The sequence below is a fragment of the Rhododendron vialii genome, chromosome 2a, assembly GCF_030253575.1.
Source record: "Rhododendron vialii isolate Sample 1 chromosome 2a, ASM3025357v1".
Lineage (NCBI taxonomy): Eukaryota > Viridiplantae > Streptophyta > Magnoliopsida > Ericales > Ericaceae > Rhododendron > Rhododendron vialii.
Window position 1 is genome coordinate 1,337,692 of NC_080558.1, and position 22,225 is coordinate 1,359,916.

Genomic DNA, 22,225 nt, shown 5'->3' on the forward strand with positions numbered 1-22,225 from the left:
TTTCAAGCCCACCCATTGGCAGATAAAAGCCACCTACCACTGGGCAGCTGTTCATAACTCTCAACTCATTAGCTCAGCAGTGACTCTCTCTCTCTCTCTCTCTCTCTCTCTCTCTGACTAAAGGGGCGTTCTGAGGTAAAATCCGTTCATTTTTCTCACTCTCTTTCCATCCATAGGTACGATTCCTTTCGTGTAACATGAGAATGTAAGATTCGACTATTTTTTTTAATTCTTTGCAATCGATGATGATCTACTCTGCTTGATCTTCACGCTGTATAAGTAGGTTCACAAATGGATATCATCAAAGACTGTAAATCTGATCGAAATGGATTCAGCCTGTGGAATTTTTAGTAATTCGATTTTGTTCGTGGAACTTGAATGTGTTACGTGATTGCGATGTTGACTTCTGTATGAATCTGTTCACTGTTGATTAATTGGACTGTGTTTGGTTTCCTAGCGAACTTGGGGCAAAAGAAATGGGAAAATTTTCAATGCTAACGTTTTTTTTTAACGTCTCTTTCACATAGGGTGGGATACACACGTACACGGGACCACATCCTGTGGCGTTACAAATCACTTTTGCATGGAAACTTTTTCCCTGATATTGAGATTATCCCGGTTTTAGTGGCATTTCTGGGCTTTATTTTCTTTAAGGTTGTGTTTGGAAAAAGGATTAGTAAATGGACTTGTATTTAGAAAAAGGAAAACATACCTTGAGTTTATGAAGGGAAATTCACTACGTGTTCTTTTGTATCCACAAATCCTATGATGCATCCTTGAGCTGAACACAGCCTAAGGCCGAGGGGATTAACTTGTTTTGAGTATTTGTTGTGTTTACAACTGGGAGGGACCGTGAATGCAAAGTGTACTTACTGTTGGCGATGAGTTCTTTTCATTTCTTAAGAAATGTGATTATGATTGCATCTTTCCGTGTTGTGAAAACTGTATGTGCATAACACATTATTTAGAGTGGTTGAAACTTAAGCGAAATGTCTTGATAAGTAATTCAGTTCTTAATAGCACGCACACATTTTTGCTCATGCTTGTTTGGCTATTTGCAGAAGCATTTCAAAAACAAATTCAACATATGGTTTAGTAATTAACTTGAAACACTTGGAAAATGTTGCTATTATTTTGAATGGTCCTCTTTGCATAATTTTTCGTACTAACATTATTTAGAATCATAATAAAATCATTATATTTCAGCGTATGAGAATTGAATCGAAGCTAACCACTGGTATTCTTTCAATGACCCTTCATTTGTCTCTCAGACAGACCTTCACATTCTAGATGAGTAATTTGAAGGCATTTTGTACGATATGGAATGTACATTTAAAGTGTTTCTGATCTTACAATGGGTAATTCAAATGCGTTAGTGGGTTTCTAGTCTATATTACTATGTACTGATTCGTAAGATGGAGTTCAACTTCAAAGTTCTCTCTAGCTTCACTTTTTTGGCCATCCGGTGATCAGTTATGGAGATTTCCTATTTATGTTTGTCTTTTCACTTAGTATCTGGTAAATCGACATTCATTTCCTTAGGAAAATTTCCTCTTTATCAGCTCTTATGTGTAATCTAAATGCTGAGATCTGGTTTTATCACTTGTTTAGATCACATATAACAATGGTGAAGGCTGTCGTCGTTCTTAACAGCAGTGAGGGTGTAAATGGCACTGTATACTTCACCCAAGAAGGAGATGGTACTTTCATTTACATTACAGTAGTTAAATGGAGTGTGTGTGCATGCGTGCTTGCGTGGCAGCGTGGGTGTGTGTGTGACAATCGTGTTGGCAATTTAAATTATTCTGTTTCTTGTATGCCTTAGGTCCGACAACAGTTACTGGAAGCCTTTCTGGCCTTAAACCTGGAGCTCATGGTTTCCACGTCCATGCTCTTGGTGATACGACAAATGGTTGCATGTCAACTGGTAATTTTCAAACCCATAAATTCACCCTCTTTATCTTCTTTTCAGTTCCATCCAAGCATAGCCAGGACACCTGAGAAAATACTAGTATAATGAGGTTCAACTCTAGAATTTTCAATTTTGGACTATTCATATTTGCAGGACCACATTTTAATCCTGCTGGAAAAGACCATGGTGCTCCTGAGGATGAGCATCGCCATGCTGGTGACCTTGGTAACGTCATAGTTGGCGAAGATGGTATGTTTCCTTTTGATATGCACTCTTTTTCGTCATCATTGTCAAGTTATTTGCTCCTCGGATGCTGCTATCTTGATTGGTAAAACATACTGATCATCCGGTTGCATGTTCATTTATCAAGAGAACTTTTCCTAACCAAGAAACTTAACTTATTTTAGTGTAATTATGACCGTTATTGTTTTGTGAGAAATGTTTGGTATTCTTACTCTTCTTGGATTTACGTCGAAATGGTCCCATCTGGACTAATACTTCCCATGCCCTCCTGCTATTTACGGGATGACAGAAGTTGTTTTGCTTTTGTCATGAAAAGGATCCTGTCTCTGTAGATGCATTTGAGTTCGATTAACCATGAGGTGCATAATTTTCTGGACAGTATTGTAACATGCCATTAACATTTTGTTATGACTTTATGTGTCTCAGGTACTGCAAGTTTCACTATCGTTGACAAACAGGTGAATTACTAACTGCACTGAAGAGTTTAGACATGCTATATGGGCAGTCAATTGGAGTTTTTCTTGACATGTTTACTTTATGCAGATCCCTCTTTCAGGACCACATTCCATCATTGGAAGGGCTGTTGTTGTTCATGCTGACCCGGATGATCTTGGAAAGGGTAATTATATCTTACTTTGATCATTAGTGTTGCATTCTCTGCTGGCGTTTACATATTTTGGTTCCTCTTAACTCCAGATATTCCAGATACAAAATTATCCTAGATTGTCATGTGAGAAATATGAACGTAGCTAGCATTGCTTTCTGAGTCTCTTATGTGGTATTGAACACAGGGACGGATCCAGGAATGCACCCTAGTTGGGGCACCTGTTAATCATAATGACGAAAGTTTATTTTTTTAGTCAACCATAGTAAGATCGTTTAAAATTAAAGCATGCATTACTAATTACAAAAATTTATAAAGCGTACTTTAAGTTAAATTAGGTAAAAATGAGCACAAAATCTTAGACAAAATTTTTAAAGTATATTTTAAATGAACATCAACAAATTTTAGAATGATCGAACTAGTTTTGTTAATGCCTTTATTTTAAAATATTTATCCTAAACGGTTAAAAATAAAGAGAATCAAGAAAGAATAGCTCAAAATAGACAAATGGCTTGTAAAGTAACAATTATAAATGCATCATATGATGAAATTCAGGCATAAAACGAATTCTATGTGTGTATTTTTGGGATATATACAAGTGAGTATGTTTATAAATTAGCGCACTTTAATATGCTAATTTATACATAAATATTTTAAAAAAATATTTTTATTTCGAGTGGGGGCACGCGTTTGAGTGGGGGCACGTGCCCCCATGTACATCCGTCCCTGATTGAACATATTGGAGTGTTTGACAATTCACAAACGAACTTTTGGGTGTACGGTCATCAAGTGAAAGATTGGAACAATATCATATCACGAAGGCCATGGTTTTGGCAAGACATGTTTAATGTGCCACGGCCATGTGAAGCACTCAAGCACCTGACTGGATAGTATTGCTGGGAAGGTTTGAAATTACCAATACTTTACTTGAAATGAATGTCATTCCGTGAACTCTTAAAACTGATCGAAAACATTTACTTAAGTAATGATTCTGATACTTTCGAAATTATCATCCCACTGTTTCTACCATTAAATATTGATGCTTCTTATAAAAGATGAATAGATTGTTCTTTTCCTGACCATAAAGCTGTGAACTAGCATGAAACTGATCGTTCAATTGTTATCATTTGTGGATGTACTGCAATTTGTGATACTACTATGAGGGAATTTTTTGGTAGCAAGTCTGAAAATTTTTGGTAAATGGAAATGCATTTCACAGAAGATGTTATGCAAAAATGTGGGGTTCGGATTAGATTCAGTTGATGTACCCTTCATTTATTCATTATCTGCCAAAATTTGGGAATAAAAAAACATGAGAAAAGTAAACACTTAGTTGTGTATTGGCAGATATCCTCGGTAGGCACTTAGTTGCTATCATAAGTGAAATATTTAAGGTTTGTGGCTCAAAGATTTTGTGGGTTGGTGACATGAGTGGAGCGGAAAACAACTATCTTTCATTTTTTCCTTGAGTAGTGACCCATGTCATGAACTAAAAAAATGCATCACGTCATTGGTTTTTGTGGTAAAAAGACCATCATCTGACCTTCATTGTGCTCAGTACTTAAGCATCTGCCTGAAGTTAAGGATGGCGATTTGAATTATATTCCATGAAATTTTACAGTTTGGCACAACGCTGTCTTTTGTCCACCCTTTTCTTCATGCATCATTTTATATTCTATCTTGCTTTTGTTCAGGTGGTCATGAACTAAGCAAAACCACAGGAAATGCTGGCGGAAGGATTGCCTGTGGTAAGCAATCTGCTTTCCTTATTATCAAGTATACTACGCGATGTTTGATAAACACATTTGTTTCGTTGCCAAGATTGAAAAGTAAGTCCTTGAGGCTGTGTTTGGATAACAGACTTGTGGAAGGAATTTTTGGATCAAAATTGGAAGATAAAGAAAAGATAAGGGAAAAAAGCAGTTAAGATTGTAAACAGTTTCTTTTGTTATATGAAGTAAATCATGTTTTATCGTTCATCCCTTCACACATGCTAGCTGGTACACCTGTATCCAAACGTATTTTACACAACAGGCAGGTTCCAACTGCTGAAGAATTAATATAGGAGTATAACTGCCATTTTCCTCTCCCTCGGTTAACCCCTTCCCGAATCACGATCCAAAACACAGCCTTGAATCTTAGTATTCATTACTAATATCTGTCTAAAACACTCTCGCCGTTTACAGGTATCATTGGCCTGCAGGGTTGATACTGGTGCTGTTTACTTGAGTATCCTGCCACCAATTTAGAACCGTATAAGTTTGTGAAAGTCGAGTTGCTGGTGAATAAGGATTACTAAATGAACTTAATATGGTTTCAATCTTTTGATTCTGTACTGCATTTTGCCTTACTTTTTTTCTTGTGCGCCTTTTCGTGTGATGGGTTTAACTTGGTGGCTCCTTTTTGTTTGAACTATGGATATGGAAATTAATTTGAGTATTTCCTGTTTGTGATCTCATTGACTTCTACAATCGTCAATATAGGCATCTCTGTATTCGTTAGGGTGTGGTTGTTAGATTTGTGGATAGATTGCAGAGAGGTTTGTAGATGCATCTTGGTCGTCCATCCCAACAATCAATGGTTTAGATTTTGAAAATGAATCTTCCCAAGAAGAGTATGTTTCTGTAGCACGAATGTTTCAACATATTTGAACCATTAAACACCTTTTGACGACTGAGATTACATAAACTACTTTCTGCAATCCAAACTCATACAGAAGAGGAGCCAAGTTCAAAGTGAAGTCAATTTTATATTTTAGTTTTGATTTTAGCTTTTAATACATTTTTAAATCCCACTACCAATACACGATTCAACCAGTCTTAAATAAGTTGCCAAATGATTCTGAAGACAAGGAATTAGAAAAATCTTGCCTGCTTTTAAAGGACTAAAGCCATCCACAGTGGTATAATCAAAAAAAGATAATCAAAAATTGACACATCAGCTTTTGATTATTCACTTAAGAGGTTGTTAAGCTTAACAATGTTGAGCTTCACAATGATCACTTCTAGTCCATAACCAAAATAAGGGTCCTCTCTCTCTCTCTCCCCTTTGTTTTCCGCCATTCACTTCCCTCTATTTGCGTTTTTTTTGGATAAAAAATATATCGATTTCCTGTCTTAATTTTTGGCAAAAATTGGTGACTTTCTTCCCTCCTATTATGAATTTTTTTTGGGGGGGGCAGGAGGGAAATAGAAACGAGAAAGAAGAGTGAAATATCTTAATTCAGTGACAATGAGTTGAATTGTAGATGATCGAGAGATATGAGCTTCACTTTTTGAGAGAAATAAAGAGAAATAGTTTGTGGGTGAAGTGAAGAAGATATAGAGTAGGCGAATAAGAGAAGAAGAAAATATCAGTTAAAACACGCGTGTATACAAATTTTGAAACTAATTAACTTATGTGGTGTGAGGTTCACAGATTTTGATTATTGAAAAAGGTTGCTAGTTTTGGTTATCCAAAGCCTAAAATTTAATTATTTCTAAGGATGTTGCTAAGTTTGATTATTCCATTGTAAGTCATCTTTTGCACTAACATTGTTAACTTTAAAAACAATTGGCTTTTGATTATATCACTATGGATGGCCTAATGAGGAGTAAGAACATAATTGTGAAGATAACTGGTTTTAATTGGTTATATTTTTCTTAACAGTAATTTTGTTTGAGAAAAATTTATTCACGGAGCTCAATCTCGCGCGTCCAAAAGTGTTTTGGACGATCCGGATTAAAAACAAATTATTATTGGTCAAAGATATTTTATCACTGATTAAAGTTTAAAAATATATTTCAAACATTGATTGTCGAGACGGACAGGTAAGATTGAACGCCTCTGCAAATAACTTTTCACAGCTCGTCCATGAATAAGTTATTCTCATATTGTTTACGCCCATTTTTTACAAAAAAAACTTGGGCCGTCCGAGGGTCATTCTCTTCTACTAATTTATTTATGGCTCCTCCGGTACAACCCGAACCCGTTTTAGTGTCATTAGGGTAAACGGGTTTATGACAAACGTAGCCCGATTTGCAAGCATATCGGGAACCGTTGCACATCGTAATCTTGAAAAGTCACATCCTCGGCATGCACCTAACCAGCGCCTACACCAAACTCTATCTACCGCACTCCTCTCTCTCTCTCTCTCTCTCCATACGCGCGTGTGTGTATATATATATATATATATATATAGACACTACCGACTGAAACTACGGAGCACAGAGCGCAGCCATTGTAGTCTCTCTTCCGTCCTCGCCAGTCCACACCATGGAGTTGGTAAGTCATGATATAGTAGTAATTACTTTGCTTTATTCCTCAATCTTTTTCGTTCGATAAGTAATTAACTTTATTCCAATCTGCCATCAAGTTCCACTTCTTCACATCCTCCTCACCAACCACAGTCTGTTCATTTTTTAATTTATTTTTTTTAAATTTGCCCAAATTTTTTTTGATTTCGTTTTCCTTTATTTTCCGAGTTGGATTACAGGTTGCCCCAGCTGTAGCTGGTGTGAAGATGGGGAGTGAGGGGATTAGGAAGAACTCAACCCTAATTTGTGCTCCGTTGATGGGGGATTCTATTGATCGGATGTTGATTGACATGAGTGAGGCGAAATCGAGCGGTGCTGATCTGGTGGAGGTTCGATTGGACAGTCTGAAGAGCTTCGATCCTCGTCGCGACATCGAAATCCTAATCAAACGGTGTCCTTTGCCCACTCTCTTTACTTACAGGTTCGCAATCTCAATTGAGCAGTGGCGAAGCCAGAATTTTGGCCGAGATGTATTTTTATTCGAAAATATACTCGTTAATCGTTATATCGTGTAGATTTTGTAGTACAGAGACTTATTGCATATGATACTAAATAGTTGTCCCATTTGAAAAGACGTTCAATTTCCGGGAAAAAAAAAAGTACTTCCGTGCATAATTTTTCAATTCTTTCACACCAAATTAAAGAACTCAATTAGATCTTTAATTCAGTGCGAAAAAATTGAAATGCCCATGTGTGTTAATTTTTGAAAGAAATTGAGAAAATGTAACCTTAGTTTTTGACTGGACCAAATCAAAATCATTTAGATCTTCAGAGGTTGCTATACTAATTAATATAAATAATACTCATATTGCCTGAAGTATAAGTATACTCCATTATATTTGGGTGGGGCCGGCCCCCTCGAGCCCTATATAGTTCTGCTGCTGTCTGTGACTTTGTAATGCAATTTGGGCTTCAATTCGATCTCATATGTACGGTTTTGTTCTTCTTTTCTAAATGGAAAATGCTAAAGACAGCCCGGCTGGTTGTGATTAAGGTTTAAGAGTGTATTAAAATATGTGATATTTGTATATAAAAGGGTGTGAAAGTGTTTTGAAAAGTGTAAAAAATGCACTGGAGTGTGTGTTTTTTTTGTTTTTTCCCTTTCTTTTCTTATTGACGGACCAGTCGGCTGTCAATTGAAGGACCCTAAATTATTGAGAGAATTTTTGTTCGGTTCACCAAAATTGAAGCAGTGGAAGTAGTTACTTGGCTAAAGTTCTACTTGTTTCGGACATTTCCATATAAATTCATGTCACTGTTGATCTTTGCGACAATTTACAGTATGGGATTTTTCTGATTTGATGTGCTTTTGTAGACCAAAATGGGAAGGTGGTCTGTATGAGGGGGATGAAAACAGTCGATTGGATGCGCTTCGGTTAGCCATGGAGTTGGGAGCTGATTATATTGATGTTGAGCTACAGGTTGCTTTCTTGTAATCTAAAATTAAACAGTTGAAAACCTGACATTGACTTGTAATGTGAATTAAACAGTTCAAAACCTGCCATTTGTTGTGTTATAAGGTGGTTATGAAGGAATTCTTGTGTCAAAATATGGAAAAAATTATAACCTTCAAATCATTTTCTTCGTGATCAATTACTAAAAACATCTTAAAACGTTAGGATTATAACTGTTAGTTGATTCTTTGCTTTGCTTTGTCTGGTCATTTTACATTGTCCCTGCATGGTCTCTCATTAGCCAAATGGCCCGACACTTAAGGTTATTGTGGTGGATTAGGTTCGAACTACTCTTTCTAAAAAAATCTGTCATTATTACATCTAAACTGGCCCAAATATGAAAGAGCTGCCACATACCCAATTTGAAACACCATAACAAACACTAATTAGGTTGATTTAGAAGTGCATGTTGAGTGAGAGAGATGTGGAGTTGGCTATGGGTTTCACTGGTGCTTTAGTGATGGACTGCAAGAAAACATTTTACTGTACCTACAACAAAAATAACTAAGTAGTGACAAGTTTTGTTGTCAGAACTCAGAAGTGGCATATTAGTGACTGTTTGAGACCTATGACAGAATTGGATGTACATATTCAGGCACTTCATTAATGCAATAATGCATCCCATACATCTTTAATGAGCATGAACGAGCTCAAATGCACCACTAGGGTTCACAATTACTTCCACCAAATGCTCTTTTAAGGGGCCGGATTTCATAATTTTTTGGGAATCTAACTGAACCTGCGAAGACTAATCTCTGAATGACTACATTTTCTTGTGAAGGTTGCTCAAGAGTTCAACAGTTCCATGAATGGAAAGAAGCATGGAAAATGTGCAGTCATTATTTCGTCACATAACTATCAAAATACTCCCTCTAGGGAGGATCTCGGCAACCTTGTGGCAAGAATACAAGCTGCTGGAGCTGACATTGTGAAGATTGCAACAACTGCCTTGGATATCACTGATGTTGCACGTGTTTTTGAAATAACTGTTCATTCTCAAGTAAGAGGCGTAAGTCTTGTCCAAGGATTTCTGAACTCTTATGAAGTTTTTTCATAAAATTCTCTTTGCCTTGGACTGAAACTTGGTGTATTTTTGAACATCATTGTTTACTGTGATCATGTTCGGTAGTGATATTGTAAACTTTACTGAAGTGTTATAGATAAATGTTTCTACGTGTGGGTCACATTTATATGGAAATTGTAATCATGTTCTGCGGGACCAAGATAGGGAGAGAGGAGCTTGCCAGGTTTGCTTGAATTGAAACTTCACGTAAAGATGATCCATGATTTAATGCATGAGGTGAATTTTAGTGATAAAAAAAACAAGACATTTTTTAGTTCCCTAGTTGAGGCGACGTTGCTGATTGTGTATATGTTGATTAACTTTGCACGAATGAAAGGTTTTTCGTAATCAGGTCAAATAATGTGTTGAATATGGGAGGAAAATTGAACATGCTAAGGTTTGAAATATATATCATAACTTAAATACCATGGTTCTGATGTAGCTCTGCATTTGTCTTCTATCAAAGACTCAAAAAAGCGAAAGTACTCTGAAATCATGTAACTATGATAGTGTAGTCTTAAGTACTTAACATTGCTTTATGGTAGCTGTGAAAAATTAGTTTGTCTCTTTTTGGTTGACGACATTTGTCTTCTTGTAATGCTTTTTCATATTTTTGTTTGTAAAGATTACATTTACTATCTTCTTATTTGAAATGCCATGTATGACAAATTTATTTTTATCTTCTTTTTGAACATTTTGTAGTAATTGTTTCTAATTAGTATGCGACATAAATAAATTTCCAGGTCCCAATTATAGCTATGGTTATGGGAGAGAGGGGATTGATGTCACGGATACTTTGCCCCAAATTTGGGGGATATCTCACTTTTGGCACCCTTGAGTCAGGAGTAGCATCAGCGCCTGGTCAACCAACAATAGATGATTTGATGAAGTTGTATAATTTCAGACAGATTGGACCTGATACAAAAGTGTTTGGGATTATTGGGAAGCCTGTCAGCCACAGCAAGTCACCTATTTTATACAATGAAGCATTCAAACAAGTTGGTTTTGATGGAGTTTATATACATTTATTGATGGACGACATTGCGAAGTTTTTCCAGACTTATTCATCCACAGATTTTGCTGGGTTCAGGTTTAATATCAAGATTTGGCAATAGTAGTATGATATTTGACTCGAGTGTTACTTGTTCATGCTTTGGTTTGGGCCATTCCCATATTTATTCCCCTAAGTTATCGGGTTCCTAAACTTTTCGTAAGGGTTTTTTTTTTATTTTTTATGATGGTGGTTCTCATTGTTATTTGTTTTCCTCAAAGTCACTTTTATAGGACATGTTACCAAATGAATAACTCTGCTCAAATTAAACTAACATAAATAGTGAAATCCCTCTTGTGCAGTTGTACCATTCCCCACAAGGAGGCTGCAGTTAAGTGCTGTGATGAGGTTGATCCAGTGGCAAAGGTAATTGAGGCTTCTCACAGTCCATTTGATGAAGTCTACCCAGTCACAGTTTCTGATGAGGTTGATGAAGGTTCTTGCGGTCCTTCTTATCTGATATTGTTTTTGATTGATTTCCTTCTTTTTGATGACATCTCAGTCAATAGGAGCTGTTAATTGCATTATCAGGAAATCAAGTGATGGGAAGTTATTTGGTTGCAATACGGACTATGTTGGTGCTATTACTGCTATTGAGGATGCACTACGAGGTATCATCTGTTCTCAACTATTAGTTATATATGTACTTTTTCACAAAGTATCTGTGTCAGACAATCGACAAGCGGGTAAGGTATAGGATCGATGTCCAACGTGTTTAGTTAGACATCCACCGAACAACCATATTGTTCAATTCCAGTGTACATGGTATATTATGCATGAAATGATCTAGGCGCCTGGTAAATACCATCTATCTTAGAAAATAAAAGAAATATATTTTGTAGATTATGAATATTTTGGCATGTTCCCATGCCCTTGAATCCGACACTTAGGCACATACCAGCGCCCGAGTCCTAACCCGTGAGTCTATGTTACATAGAGTTAAGGTAATTTGTCATACAACTAACCCTTTGTGAACTTCTTTTTCTTTTACAGGTTCAGGTCATGCAAATGGTACGATTGGATCGCCCTTGGCTGGTAAACTGTTTGTTGTCGTTGGTGCTGGTGGTGCCGGCAAGGCACTTGCTTATGGCGCTAAAGAAAAGGGAGCAAGGGTGATGATTGCAAATCGCACTTATGGTGAGATTCTAGCTTCCCAATGCATTTTGCTGTTGAGTATGCTTAATAGTTCCTTAAATGTTGGGAAAATGACGGCCCAAGACGTGTTTTGATAATTAATACCCGCAAAGGACAAGCTAAGACCATTTGTTAATGCTGAAAATGTCCTTGGCAGGTATTAATTATCAAAACACGTCCTTAGCCATCATTTTCCCTTAAATGTTAGATGGCATCCTAGTTCTATGGTCTGGATGTCTGGTAATCTTAAGCTGTGCCCATCAAAAAAGCTGAATTGTTTATCTTTGGTAAACTATTTTCAATATTGGTCCATCTTTGTACTTTTTTGTTTCTTGTCGAGATGAATCGAGAAATTTAAGAAGTTTCACCCAAAACTTAAAAAGCTTCGAGAGGCTCTCTCTTTTGCAAGACAAGCCAAGCTCACACTTAATTTTCGGCATTTATATATTCTTTTTGTAGCATGACTTCTGATTTACCAGTTCTTCTTTGCAAGATCGAGCTAAAGAAATTGCTGATACAATTGGAGGAGATGCTTTATCTCTTGCCGATTTGAATGATTTCCATCCAGAGGATGGTATGATCCTTGCAAACACAACTTCTATAGGAATGCATCCAAAAGTTGACGAGACACCCGTTTCCAAGGTATGCCCACCTCCTATGTACTTATCTATATTGAAACTACTTCCGATTCCGGTTACTTGACATTGTTTGCCTGAACAAATATAATGATTAACGGCAGTAGTGGATATGCACTTTGAGATTTTGATGACTTGAAACTTGTCTCCGTTTCTCTGATGGAGTTTTTGTTAGACTGGATTCCTATCCAAGTCCGCAGCTACTACCTAGCATTGGAAAAAATATTTGGCTCCTCAAATGGGTTTGGCTGGGATGACCATATGTTCCGCCTAACTGATAAGTGGTCCCTTTTAGGCAACAAGCATTACTCAAAGACAACACCTAACTGATAAGTGGTCCCTGTTAGGCAACAAGCAACACTCACACACAACACACATGCGGGCGCACACACACAAACACTCGCTGAAGAATAAAGATAAGCACAACCAGAAAAAGCGTGAGACGACAATTTAGGTGATTCGGCTAGAATGCCTATGTCCATGGGTTACCCCAGATTTGAGTACCTTCTGCATTAGGAAGAAGTATAAAAAATGATGACTGCTAGAAAGGCAACATATACAAGTTAGGTTTCACACAGAACGAATCACCATAATGTCTTTAGGTGGATCTGTGAATGCCTTGGCCTTACGTCTATTACTAACCACGCTTCACAAAACCGAACACCCCCCTCCCCTGCCAGGCGGCCTTAGATATAACTGAACCCCAAAACCTAGTTATTGAGGTTGTCCTCGTGCTTAGATATTTGCAAATTATTGTCATACCTAGACAATGTGGGACTTTTCATCATAGTGTTTATTGAGTTTTAGAAGTGTATGCTCCTTTCTGGTACTGAATGTCCATACCAATTTATCAAACTGTTAAAATTACCGTCGTGAATTCTCAATCAATGTGAGCAAGTAATATCTGTTCTTAACAGCGAGCTCTAAGTTCATACGCATTGGTTTTCGACGCCGTTTATACCCCGAAAATCACGAGACTGCTGCGGGAAGCGGAAGAATCTGGAGCCACAATTGTTACTGGGGTGGAGATGTTCATTGGGCAGGCATATGAACAATTTGAGAGGTTTACTGGATTGCCTGGTATGACAAACTTAACTGTCTTTCAAGGGTTCAGGTTTTTGCATAAAGATATACAAAGTGGGTCTGACTATTCTCTCTTTTCCCATTTGGTTTTATGTCTCAATTGCAGCGCCGAGGGAACTCTTTCGGAATATTATGGCAAAATATTGATATATGAAGGTGATCGCTGATTTCCTAGGCATAGCTGATTCAATTTTCGGCTTTAGCTTGTTGCGGATGTGATTCTTTTGAGTTATGTAATGGCACTTTTAATCAACTCTAAACAAGTTATTTTCCCTAATTTCTCACCTTATTTTTATCGGCGAAATCATATTGTTTCCTTCCGTTTTTATTCCCCGTCTGCGTGGCTACTCATGTTGATTGTGAATTTCTATTCGCCTTTGCTTTGAACATAAATTTTTGGAAGGAATTCATGGGGGAGAGGGAAAGAGGCGAAATGGTGTTCTGAGTCTTTCTATCATTTCCTTCCAATTTGTAAATTTCTCCAACGACCAAACGAATATATTTCACCAATTCTTCTTCTTATGGCTACAAGAACTTCATGTTTGTTTTGTTTAAGAATTTTCTCGATTGGAACGATACCGGCTTCGTTTGGGGAGTGATTGGGAAGGAAAATTCTATGTACCCTGAAAGAGTACCCAAAAGTGACCCCGAATTTGAAAATCAATGGTCCTAATTAAAGTACTCCGAATTTGAAAATCAACGGTCCGACCGTTGATTTTCAAATTCGGGGTCATTTCTGGGTACTCTTTCGGGGTACATAGCACTCCTCGATTGGGAATGGTTCCAAATTATTTTCAAGCTTATGCCTTGTTCTCTTCCCTTTTCAAAAAGAATTTTTTAAAAAATTTCTCCTAGATTTCTCCTACTTCTAACATTTCTTTCTCTATTCACTTATTACCCCTACTATATTTCAAAAATTAAACCAAACACAAATATGTAACCAGGAATCGCATTGCTATTCTGATTTTTGTATTTGTGGGATCCATTTATTTCACATTTAGTTGTTGATGAATTGATGTCTTGACAATTTGCAAAAAAGAACTTGACATTAGTTTGCTGCCAACCAACCCCTATGCCTAAGTCAGAATATTTGTGGAGAAAAGTGGATAGAGCTGCTCAAGGGAATAAAGGTGCAAAAGTCATATATCTGTCCCCATTGTAGGAGTCTTTATACAGGCTGTTTTAGGGGTACAGGTTTTGGCTGTGGAATGTTGACAAGCATGGCGCTTATTAGGAACTAGTCTGCTGGCACAGCAAATTTGTGCACAGATTGTATAGGGATTTCTATGTGGGGCTCACTACGGGTCTCACATAAGTGATCCGAGCCGTTCATTATGTTTAAAACATTTTTTCAAGGGCCTTTACAAAAAATCAGCTCAATTCGATACCTATAAGTGCTTGATTTAATCATCTAACTTTTCATTCAAGTTTTTAGAGAATGAAAAGTTAGACGATTAGATCAAGTACTTATAGGTATCGAATTGAGCTGATTTTTTTCGAGGATTCTTGAAAAAATGTTTTAAACATAATGAACGGCTCGGATCACTTGTGTGGGATTCTTAGTGGGCCCCACATAGAAATCTGTGCACAAATTTGTTATGCCAGTAGAATTTTTGGCTTATTAGTAATTCCAATAGCTATAGCTTTCCTAGAACCCTTAGTCCCCGTTTAGTTGCACGGATGAGAAAAGGCAAGGAAAAATTAACTTTTCCGTAATTTTGTGTGTGTTTAGTCAGGAAAGTTGTAGGACCAACAACTTCAACTTTCCCACCAGAAAATACTTTCTTGCAAAATAAGTCTTGCCAAAAGGAAGGGATTCTTGTTTTCTTGCAAGATTTCTTGTCAATAGAAGACACACAGGAAAATAAATTTCATTTTCCTTTATTTCATCTCGCTTCACTTTTTCTGGGAACCGATTTCCCACAAAACATTTCCGACAACTAAATGGAGCCTTAGGGTCAGGAATCCCATGGAAATTTTTTTTTTGACCGAACCAGATCATCCCAATAGCATTAGCAAACCCAACCAAAGCAAACACAATACAAATAAGAGGGGACACTCGTGTAACTGAATGGAGCCTTAGGGTCAGGAATCCCATGGAATTATTATTATTATTTTTTTGTGACTAAACCAGATCATTCCAATATTATTAACAAATCCAACCAAAACAAACACAATACAATAAGAGGAGACACTACCGGTCTCAAAATACAGAAACAAAAAATAAAAGGGTCGACTCGAATAATCATAATGAGACATTGTGTGGCCCCAATTTGAATCATAGGAGAGATCGATCGAGAGATTTTCCAAGAAGAGGATCCCAATCCTCTAAGATCCTCTTTTGGACTTGCTACCTGCAATACTTACAAGCCTCATGAAAATCGGGTTACTCGACAAGTGGTAAGCAATACTCCTTCTGTCCATTTTTAAATGTCCTGCTTCGTAACTTCAACTTATTAAAAAGACATCATCATTATACCTCTCACATCAACTTTTTCTTCCACTTTCTCTACTTACCCATCATCATTACACTTTTACTCATTAACTTTTTAAAATGAAATCTACTTTTAGGGACAAAATAGATAATATATCAGCTTTTAGCCACTAATTTTACAAAATGGACACTTATTAAGGGACAACACAAAATAGAAAACTAGACTATAAATAAGGGACGGAGGGAGTACAATGTATAGAGATTTTCGTGTGTTTTGTAATTTCTTATAATTTTGGGAGATTCATGTGCATTTAACCATTTTAAACACATTATTTTGTTGAGTGTGTTTTTAGCTCATTTTGAGCTTACTTTGGTGATTGAAATCGCTCAAATTTTAGATCTCATTGAGAAAATCAATCCTGTCAATTTTGATATTGATTGACATCGACCCATATGATTTAGGAACGCATCCATCTTAAGAAAATAGATTGACATACTAGATTGAAATCGTTAATAAATATTTTTTTTTTTGATCTGTCAATTGAAATCGTTTATCTCAAGCTAATGAATTGATCGATACCCAATCAACATGATTTATTGTTTTGTAATCTCCTGGGGGTAAAAATGGGAAAAATCTAAAAATAAGGTGCCCTTCAAGTTCACCTTAATTACAGAAGGGTATCCCTGCAACATGAAAAGTGAAAATGAACCACCTTCACAATTAACCCAATCTCCGAGGACCTTCACATTAAGATCTTATTTTTCTTTCTTCCCACAGCACAAGGATCCCACTCACTTGCGCCTGGACCGTACCTCTCTCTCTCCTCTCTCTCTCTCTCATCTGTGCCCTTCAAGCTTTTCATGTTGTTAAAGGTAAACTGCTCCGTTTTATTTTTCTTTTCTTGTTTTACAGATTTTCACTGGATTAACCAACTTACTTTATCCCCATATCCCCTTGCCTAGAATACGCTCTGATTGTGTGGGTATTCCCTGCTCTGGGTTTTGCATGCGTTCAATGAGTCGTAAATCTCTCGTCTTTTGGGCAAAAAAATGCACAAACTTGAGCTTGTCTTTGCCGTACTGTGTAAAAAATGTGGGGTTTACTGTTCATCTAATGTTATCGGCCACATGCAATTCTCCGGTTACATTCTGTATTGCTCATCGGTGTTGTACATTTCGTTTTATGGCTTTCTTCTGGATGGAATATTTGAATTTGTTTGCAAAATTGTGGAACTTTTTCTTTTTGTGTTAATTCTTGCATGCAAGGTGTGGAAACTGGAAAACATTTGGTTTTACCAACTGGGTTTAGCCCGGTTGATCACCTCGGTACGCTTCGAGTTGCGAGGCCATGGGTCCTTGCTAGAGGAAAGGACCGGAAATTTCTTCCTGTTATGGGCTGGTTATTGTATATGCTTGTGGTTTTGCGATCTTGGATTCTCCCACCGTGGAGGACGCAGGATTTATGTCTAGCCCGAATCACGTGTATTTTTATATGAATAATAAAAATTGGTACTCGTGAGGTCTGAAAGAGAGACGATATTACATGTGTGCGTAGCCACCGTTTAATTTTATACAAAAAACCTAAAAAATGATTGATAACTTAAAATTTTGGGCATTTTTACCCCCACGCATACACAAATTTTAAGAAATTTTTTTCGCTTAAAGGACTTGGAAGGGCCAATCCCATAGAATTTTTCCAAAGTAACCTAAAAATTAGTATAATTCACAAGAGCATTAGGAGTTGTGCAGGGGCACGGGTCCCCCTTGCAACCCCTTGGGACCACACCTGCCTTCCCATGTAGCTGGTGGTCCAAATTGATGTAGATTTCTCATACCAGTTGTAAATATTCTCTTACCGATGGGGAATAACAGAAGATGTTTTTTTCTTTTCTTTTTTATATTTACTTTTCTGCAAGTGGTCCATAGGTGTAATCTGAGGTTTGATTTCCCTGTTTTGTAGAATCACAGGCCATTTCAGTCAAGGGCAGAGCCATCAAGTGACAAGTCCCCTTCCTTTGATTTCACAATGAGAAAAATTGTATTTTGCACCCAATATTTGTTATTTTGACCCCACAATAGAGTGCCTAAGCTGCCCTAAGCTGCTATTTTTCTAGCTATTGACCCCATAGCAAGAATTTTCGCTTCACCATTGATTTCAGAGATATGATGGTTTGGGGGGAACTAGGAATACTAGTTTAAGTTATATTTTGAAATAGGGGGCGTGAAGAAAGTGTCATTTACCATTTCAGCAATTGCTTCGTTTTGTTGCTATATTTTTGTCTTAATGTACTTGTTAGTTTCGGGATAAAAAATACTGCTTCGTTTATGTTTTTGATGGGCTTCTTGCTAGGTCAATGGGACAAGATCTCCTTGTTCTCTTGTGAATTGTGTGGAGATTCGTGGTGGATCAATTTTGGAAACTGAAAGGTTACCTCACTCTTTGTAACCTTTGGAGAGAGGATGGTTGAACATTGCAACAAACCATTACAGTTTGTTGAGACTACGAAAGTCTATCGAGTGTATTTACTTCAGATGATAATGAGTCTATTACCAAGTGCTGTTAGAGTGGCTAACCATTCAGTATATTGGCAACTATTTCCTTCTTGCTTGCTAACCGTGGCTGTTTTTCATATGCTGCTGAATTTTTTCTTGCTTATATGTTATGTTTCAGTACAACTTGCCCTCTTCTCCAATGCCTTTTTATTTCCCTTTTGACCTGTGTTGACTAAAAATTTGATGTGCCATTTTCAGGCTTGTGTGGAGGGTCAATGCAATCTTAGCATTTTCACTTGGCTTGGTGCAATTTTACTCAAGTGTGAGTTGTAACCATCGCAAACTTAGTCTGTTTGACCTTTATAAGAGGGAATTTGAGTTTGGGTGTCTGGAATCCGGTACAGTGATGGATTGCAACAAGGAAGAAGCTATCCGGGCCAAACAGATTGCGGAGAAGAAGATGCAAAATAAGGACTTTTGGGGGGCTAGAAAGGTTGCACTAAAGGCCCAGCAACTCTACCCGGATCTGGAAAGTATTTCACAGATGATTATGGTTTGTGATGTGCATTGCTCTTTCGAACACAAGGTTTTTGGAAACCAAACGGATTGGTATGGCATTCTGAATATTGAACCAACAGCAGATGAAGTTTCAATCAAGAAGCAATACAAGAGGTTTGCTCTTTTGCTTCACCCGGATAAAAACAAGTTTTCCGGTGCAACAGATGCCTTTAAGTTGATTGGGGAAGCTCAGAGGGTTCTTTTGGATTCTGGGCAGCGAATGTTACACGACAGTAAATGTAAGGTTTCAAAAACTGTGGCGCCTAGTTGGGGCCCCCAGGGGGAGACTCAACCCACATTTCCTAACGACCAACAGGCTTTCTGGACTGTCTGTCCTCTCTGTTCTGTGAGGTACGAATATCCAATATTTTTTCGCAACAAACTTTTACGATGTCCAAATTGTAGAAATGCCTTCACTGGCCATGAGATTAAGGCCCAACAGAAAGAAGTTCCCGATCAGGGTGCTTTTAAGGCCAACCTTGGGGGTAATTTTGTGAATAATGCATCCAAAGTGGGATCTCAGGGAAATCTCAGCAGTGGGGTCCGAAAAAGGGAGTCGGTCCCAAAGGCAGGAGCTTCTGACGTTGGGGGGAACTCTAAAACCAATGGAAAATGTGGTGTTGTGGATATAAAGGTTAATAAAAAACTTGGAGTTGAGGAATCGAAGTCTTTTGGAAGAGAGAATGGTAAGAAAAGGAACCAGGTAACAAAATCCAGCGAAAGTTGCTACACTGGAAGCAGCAGCAGTGACTTTGAAAAGGATATTATTGAATTGGATAGAGAAGTTTTTGCAAAACAGAATTTAGGCTCGCGGAGATCTACTCGGTCCAAACAGCATGTTTCCTATACTGAGAATACCAATGATAGTGGTGATGAGAATTTAGCGGAGAATGATGACTGTGGGAGGTCTTGGAAAAGGGCAAAGTGCAGTGGGTCATTTTGTGCCACTCAACTTGAAGAACAGGGAACGAAAATCGATAAACCTGATAATAACAAGGAGAACTTGCAAAATGATAAAGAAGAAACTATGAAGGCAAACGGTGAAGTAAGAACTACTAAGGATGGTCCCAAGAGGAGTTCTGCAGTTAAGATTGAGAGTTCGTCAAATCCAAGCCTTAACATGGAAACTGATCCAGAAACCTATGAATATCCTGATCCAGATTTCAGTGACTTCGACAAGGATAGGAAAGTAAATTGTTTTGCAGTTGGGCAAACTTGGGCTGTTTACGATGGTCTGGATGCCATGCCTAGATTCTATGTGCAGATAAGAAAAGTTTTCTCACCTGGGTTCAAATTGCAAATAACTTGGCTAGAGCCAGAACCAGATAATGAGGATGACATTAAATGGATTAGTGAGGGTTTGCCTACTTCATGCGGTAAGTTCACGCACGGGAACTCGGATATTATTGAAGATCATCTTATGTTCTCGCATTTGGCTTATTGTGAAAGGGGCAGCGGAAGGGACACTTTCAAGATATATCCAAGGAAGGGGGAAACATGGGCCCTCTTCAGAAATTGGGACATAAAATGGAAAACTGATGTAGACAGCAAGAGGAAGTATGAATTTGAGTTTGTGGAAATCTTGTCAGACTATAATCAGAGTGTTGGTGTTTCTGTTTCATACTTGGGTAAGCTGAGGGGCTTTTCATGTCTCTTTTGTCGCAAAGGGAAAGATGAAATGGTTTTTTCGTGTCAAATTCCATCAAATCAACTATTCAGATTCTCCCACAGGGTTCCTTCTTTTCAAATGAGTGGTGAGGAAAGAAACGATGTTCCTAAGGGATCTTTTGAACTGGATCCCGCTTGTCTTCCTACCAACCTTGATGAGATTGACGCTGAAGATTTGAAAATGGAGGCTGCAAAAATAAATTCTAATATTTCTTGTTCTGAACCTTCAGCAGAAGAGGGGGAAGAAGCTTATGAAATTCCCGACCCAGAATTTTACAACTTTGATGATGAGAAATGCCCTGAAAATTTCCAGATTGGTCAGTTTTGGGCATTATATAGCGACGAGGATGGCTTGCCAAAGTACTATGCTCAAGTTAAGAAAATCGATAGACCAGAGTTTAGACTGCATATAACATGGCTTATTGCTTCCCCACTGCCTAAGAATACGACTCAGTGGCTAGACAAGAGTATGCTCACTACTTGCGGCAGGTTTAGTCTCGAAAAGGGCATATCAAAGGTATATACCGATATTGCCGCCTTCTCTCACGAGGTAAAAGTGGAACATATGGATAAGAAAGGTGAATATGCTATTGTTCCTAGGAAAGGCGAGGTTTGGGGAATGTACAAGAACTGGAATGCAAGAATTACACGCTCCAAGTTGTTGTACTGTGAATATGAAATGGTGCAAATCCTCGAAGAAAATGGATTGGACATAAAGGTTTTGGTTTTAGAGCCGGTGAATGGGTTTAAAACAGTCTTCAGGGCTCAAATGAAAGAAGGATCGCCTGTCACCTTGAAGTTTCCTCTAAAGGAGCTAATCCGATTTTCCCATCAAATTCCTGCTTTCAGGCTGACAGAAGAGAGGGGGGGCAGCTTGAGAGGGTACTGGGAACTACATCCGGCGGCATTACCTGTTTATTTATTGTGCTCAAGTTGATGTGGCGGTGAAGAATCTTATCCCCTCTTGTATGTTGTTGTACAAAACACTTAACTAAGCAACACTGGGGCAACTGTGTCCTTTCTGCACATGGTAGGTTTCTTTCTGTTATTGGGGGTTTTCTCGATGGAAGACTCCGGTGAAAGCCCAATCGGGTAAGTCTTAGCTTGAGTTACTGCAAATGGTGGGGGGGTATCAAATGACTGCTATTGTCTAACCTTTAGGTTCATAGGGACTTCTTTATCTTGTAGATACTTTCGGTACCCAATTTTCCTCTCAACTCAAGCATTATCTACAAGTGTTGGCAAACCCAGAGTTGGCTTTAAATTGTTGTTTTACTCGTGCTTAACTTAGCTTATTTTTATTTCCTTACTCTGGACTCCTGAGAAATAGTCGTGGAGGAACCGTACTAATGTGATAGCATTGCGTGGATTTACCACGTGTCTTTGCTGTCTGCTGAATGGCAACTTGCTTTGTGTTTTGCTCTTTGGTTATTGCAATTTTTCAAGTTCTTGAAAATACTTCAAACCTGCTGTGTGTAATAACAAACTCCCAGGCTATGTTACATGCACCAGCACGGGCTTCAGGTCCTATATAGTGTGTGATACTTCTACTTCCCATGTCTACGGACAGGGGAATTTGGGGAACCATCCACACAAAA

At 37.9% G+C, this 22,225-nt stretch overlaps 3 protein-coding genes across 6 annotated transcripts; all 3 read left to right on the forward strand.

Annotated features, from left to right (window-relative positions):
• LOC131316838 (superoxide dismutase [Cu-Zn]) lies at positions 1 to 5,217 on the forward strand. 3 transcript variants are annotated; one of them, XM_058346301.1, is made up of 8 exons: positions 1 to 135; positions 1,612 to 1,700; positions 1,826 to 1,927; positions 2,066 to 2,161; positions 2,582 to 2,613; positions 2,699 to 2,774; positions 4,454 to 4,507; positions 4,946 to 5,217. In XM_058346301.1, exons 2-8 carry the CDS (start codon positions 1,625 to 1,627, stop codon positions 4,966 to 4,968), a joined length of 459 nt encoding a protein of 152 aa, XP_058202284.1. In that variant the 5' UTR covers positions 1 to 135; positions 1,612 to 1,624; the 3' UTR covers positions 4,969 to 5,217. The 3 variants fall into 3 exon arrangements, with proteins under 3 accessions (XP_058202284.1, XP_058202285.1, XP_058202283.1); XM_058346302.1 differs by having other exon boundaries at positions 104 to 176; XM_058346300.1 differs by lacking the exon at positions 1 to 135 and adding an exon at positions 148 to 205.
• Positions 5,218 to 6,829: 1,612 nt separating this feature from the next.
• On the forward strand, positions 6,830 to 13,778 carry LOC131316836 (bifunctional 3-dehydroquinate dehydratase/shikimate dehydrogenase, chloroplastic). Of its 2 annotated transcripts, none has more exons than XM_058346299.1 (11): positions 6,830 to 7,022; positions 7,234 to 7,475; positions 8,370 to 8,475; positions 9,290 to 9,508; positions 10,315 to 10,661; positions 10,925 to 10,988; positions 11,125 to 11,233; positions 11,616 to 11,759; positions 12,250 to 12,398; positions 13,309 to 13,471; positions 13,581 to 13,778. In XM_058346299.1, the coding sequence occupies exons 1-11, from the start codon at positions 7,014 to 7,016 to the stop codon at positions 13,619 to 13,621; spliced, it is 1,593 nt and encodes a 530-aa protein (XP_058202282.1). In that variant the 5' UTR covers positions 6,830 to 7,013; the 3' UTR covers positions 13,622 to 13,778. The 2 variants fall into 2 exon arrangements, with proteins under 2 accessions (XP_058202282.1, XP_058202281.1); XM_058346298.1 differs by having other exon boundaries at positions 6,836 to 7,022; positions 9,290 to 9,517.
• Positions 13,779 to 16,638: 2,860 nt separating this feature from the next.
• On the forward strand, positions 16,639 to 22,045 carry LOC131316411 (uncharacterized). The gene is made up of 2 exons (XM_058345761.1): positions 16,639 to 16,781; positions 18,660 to 22,045. The coding sequence occupies exon 2, from the start codon at positions 18,808 to 18,810 to the stop codon at positions 21,562 to 21,564; it is 2,757 nt and encodes a 918-aa protein (XP_058201744.1). The 5' UTR covers positions 16,639 to 16,781; positions 18,660 to 18,807; the 3' UTR covers positions 21,565 to 22,045.
• The last annotated feature ends 180 nt before the right edge of the window (positions 22,046 to 22,225 follow it).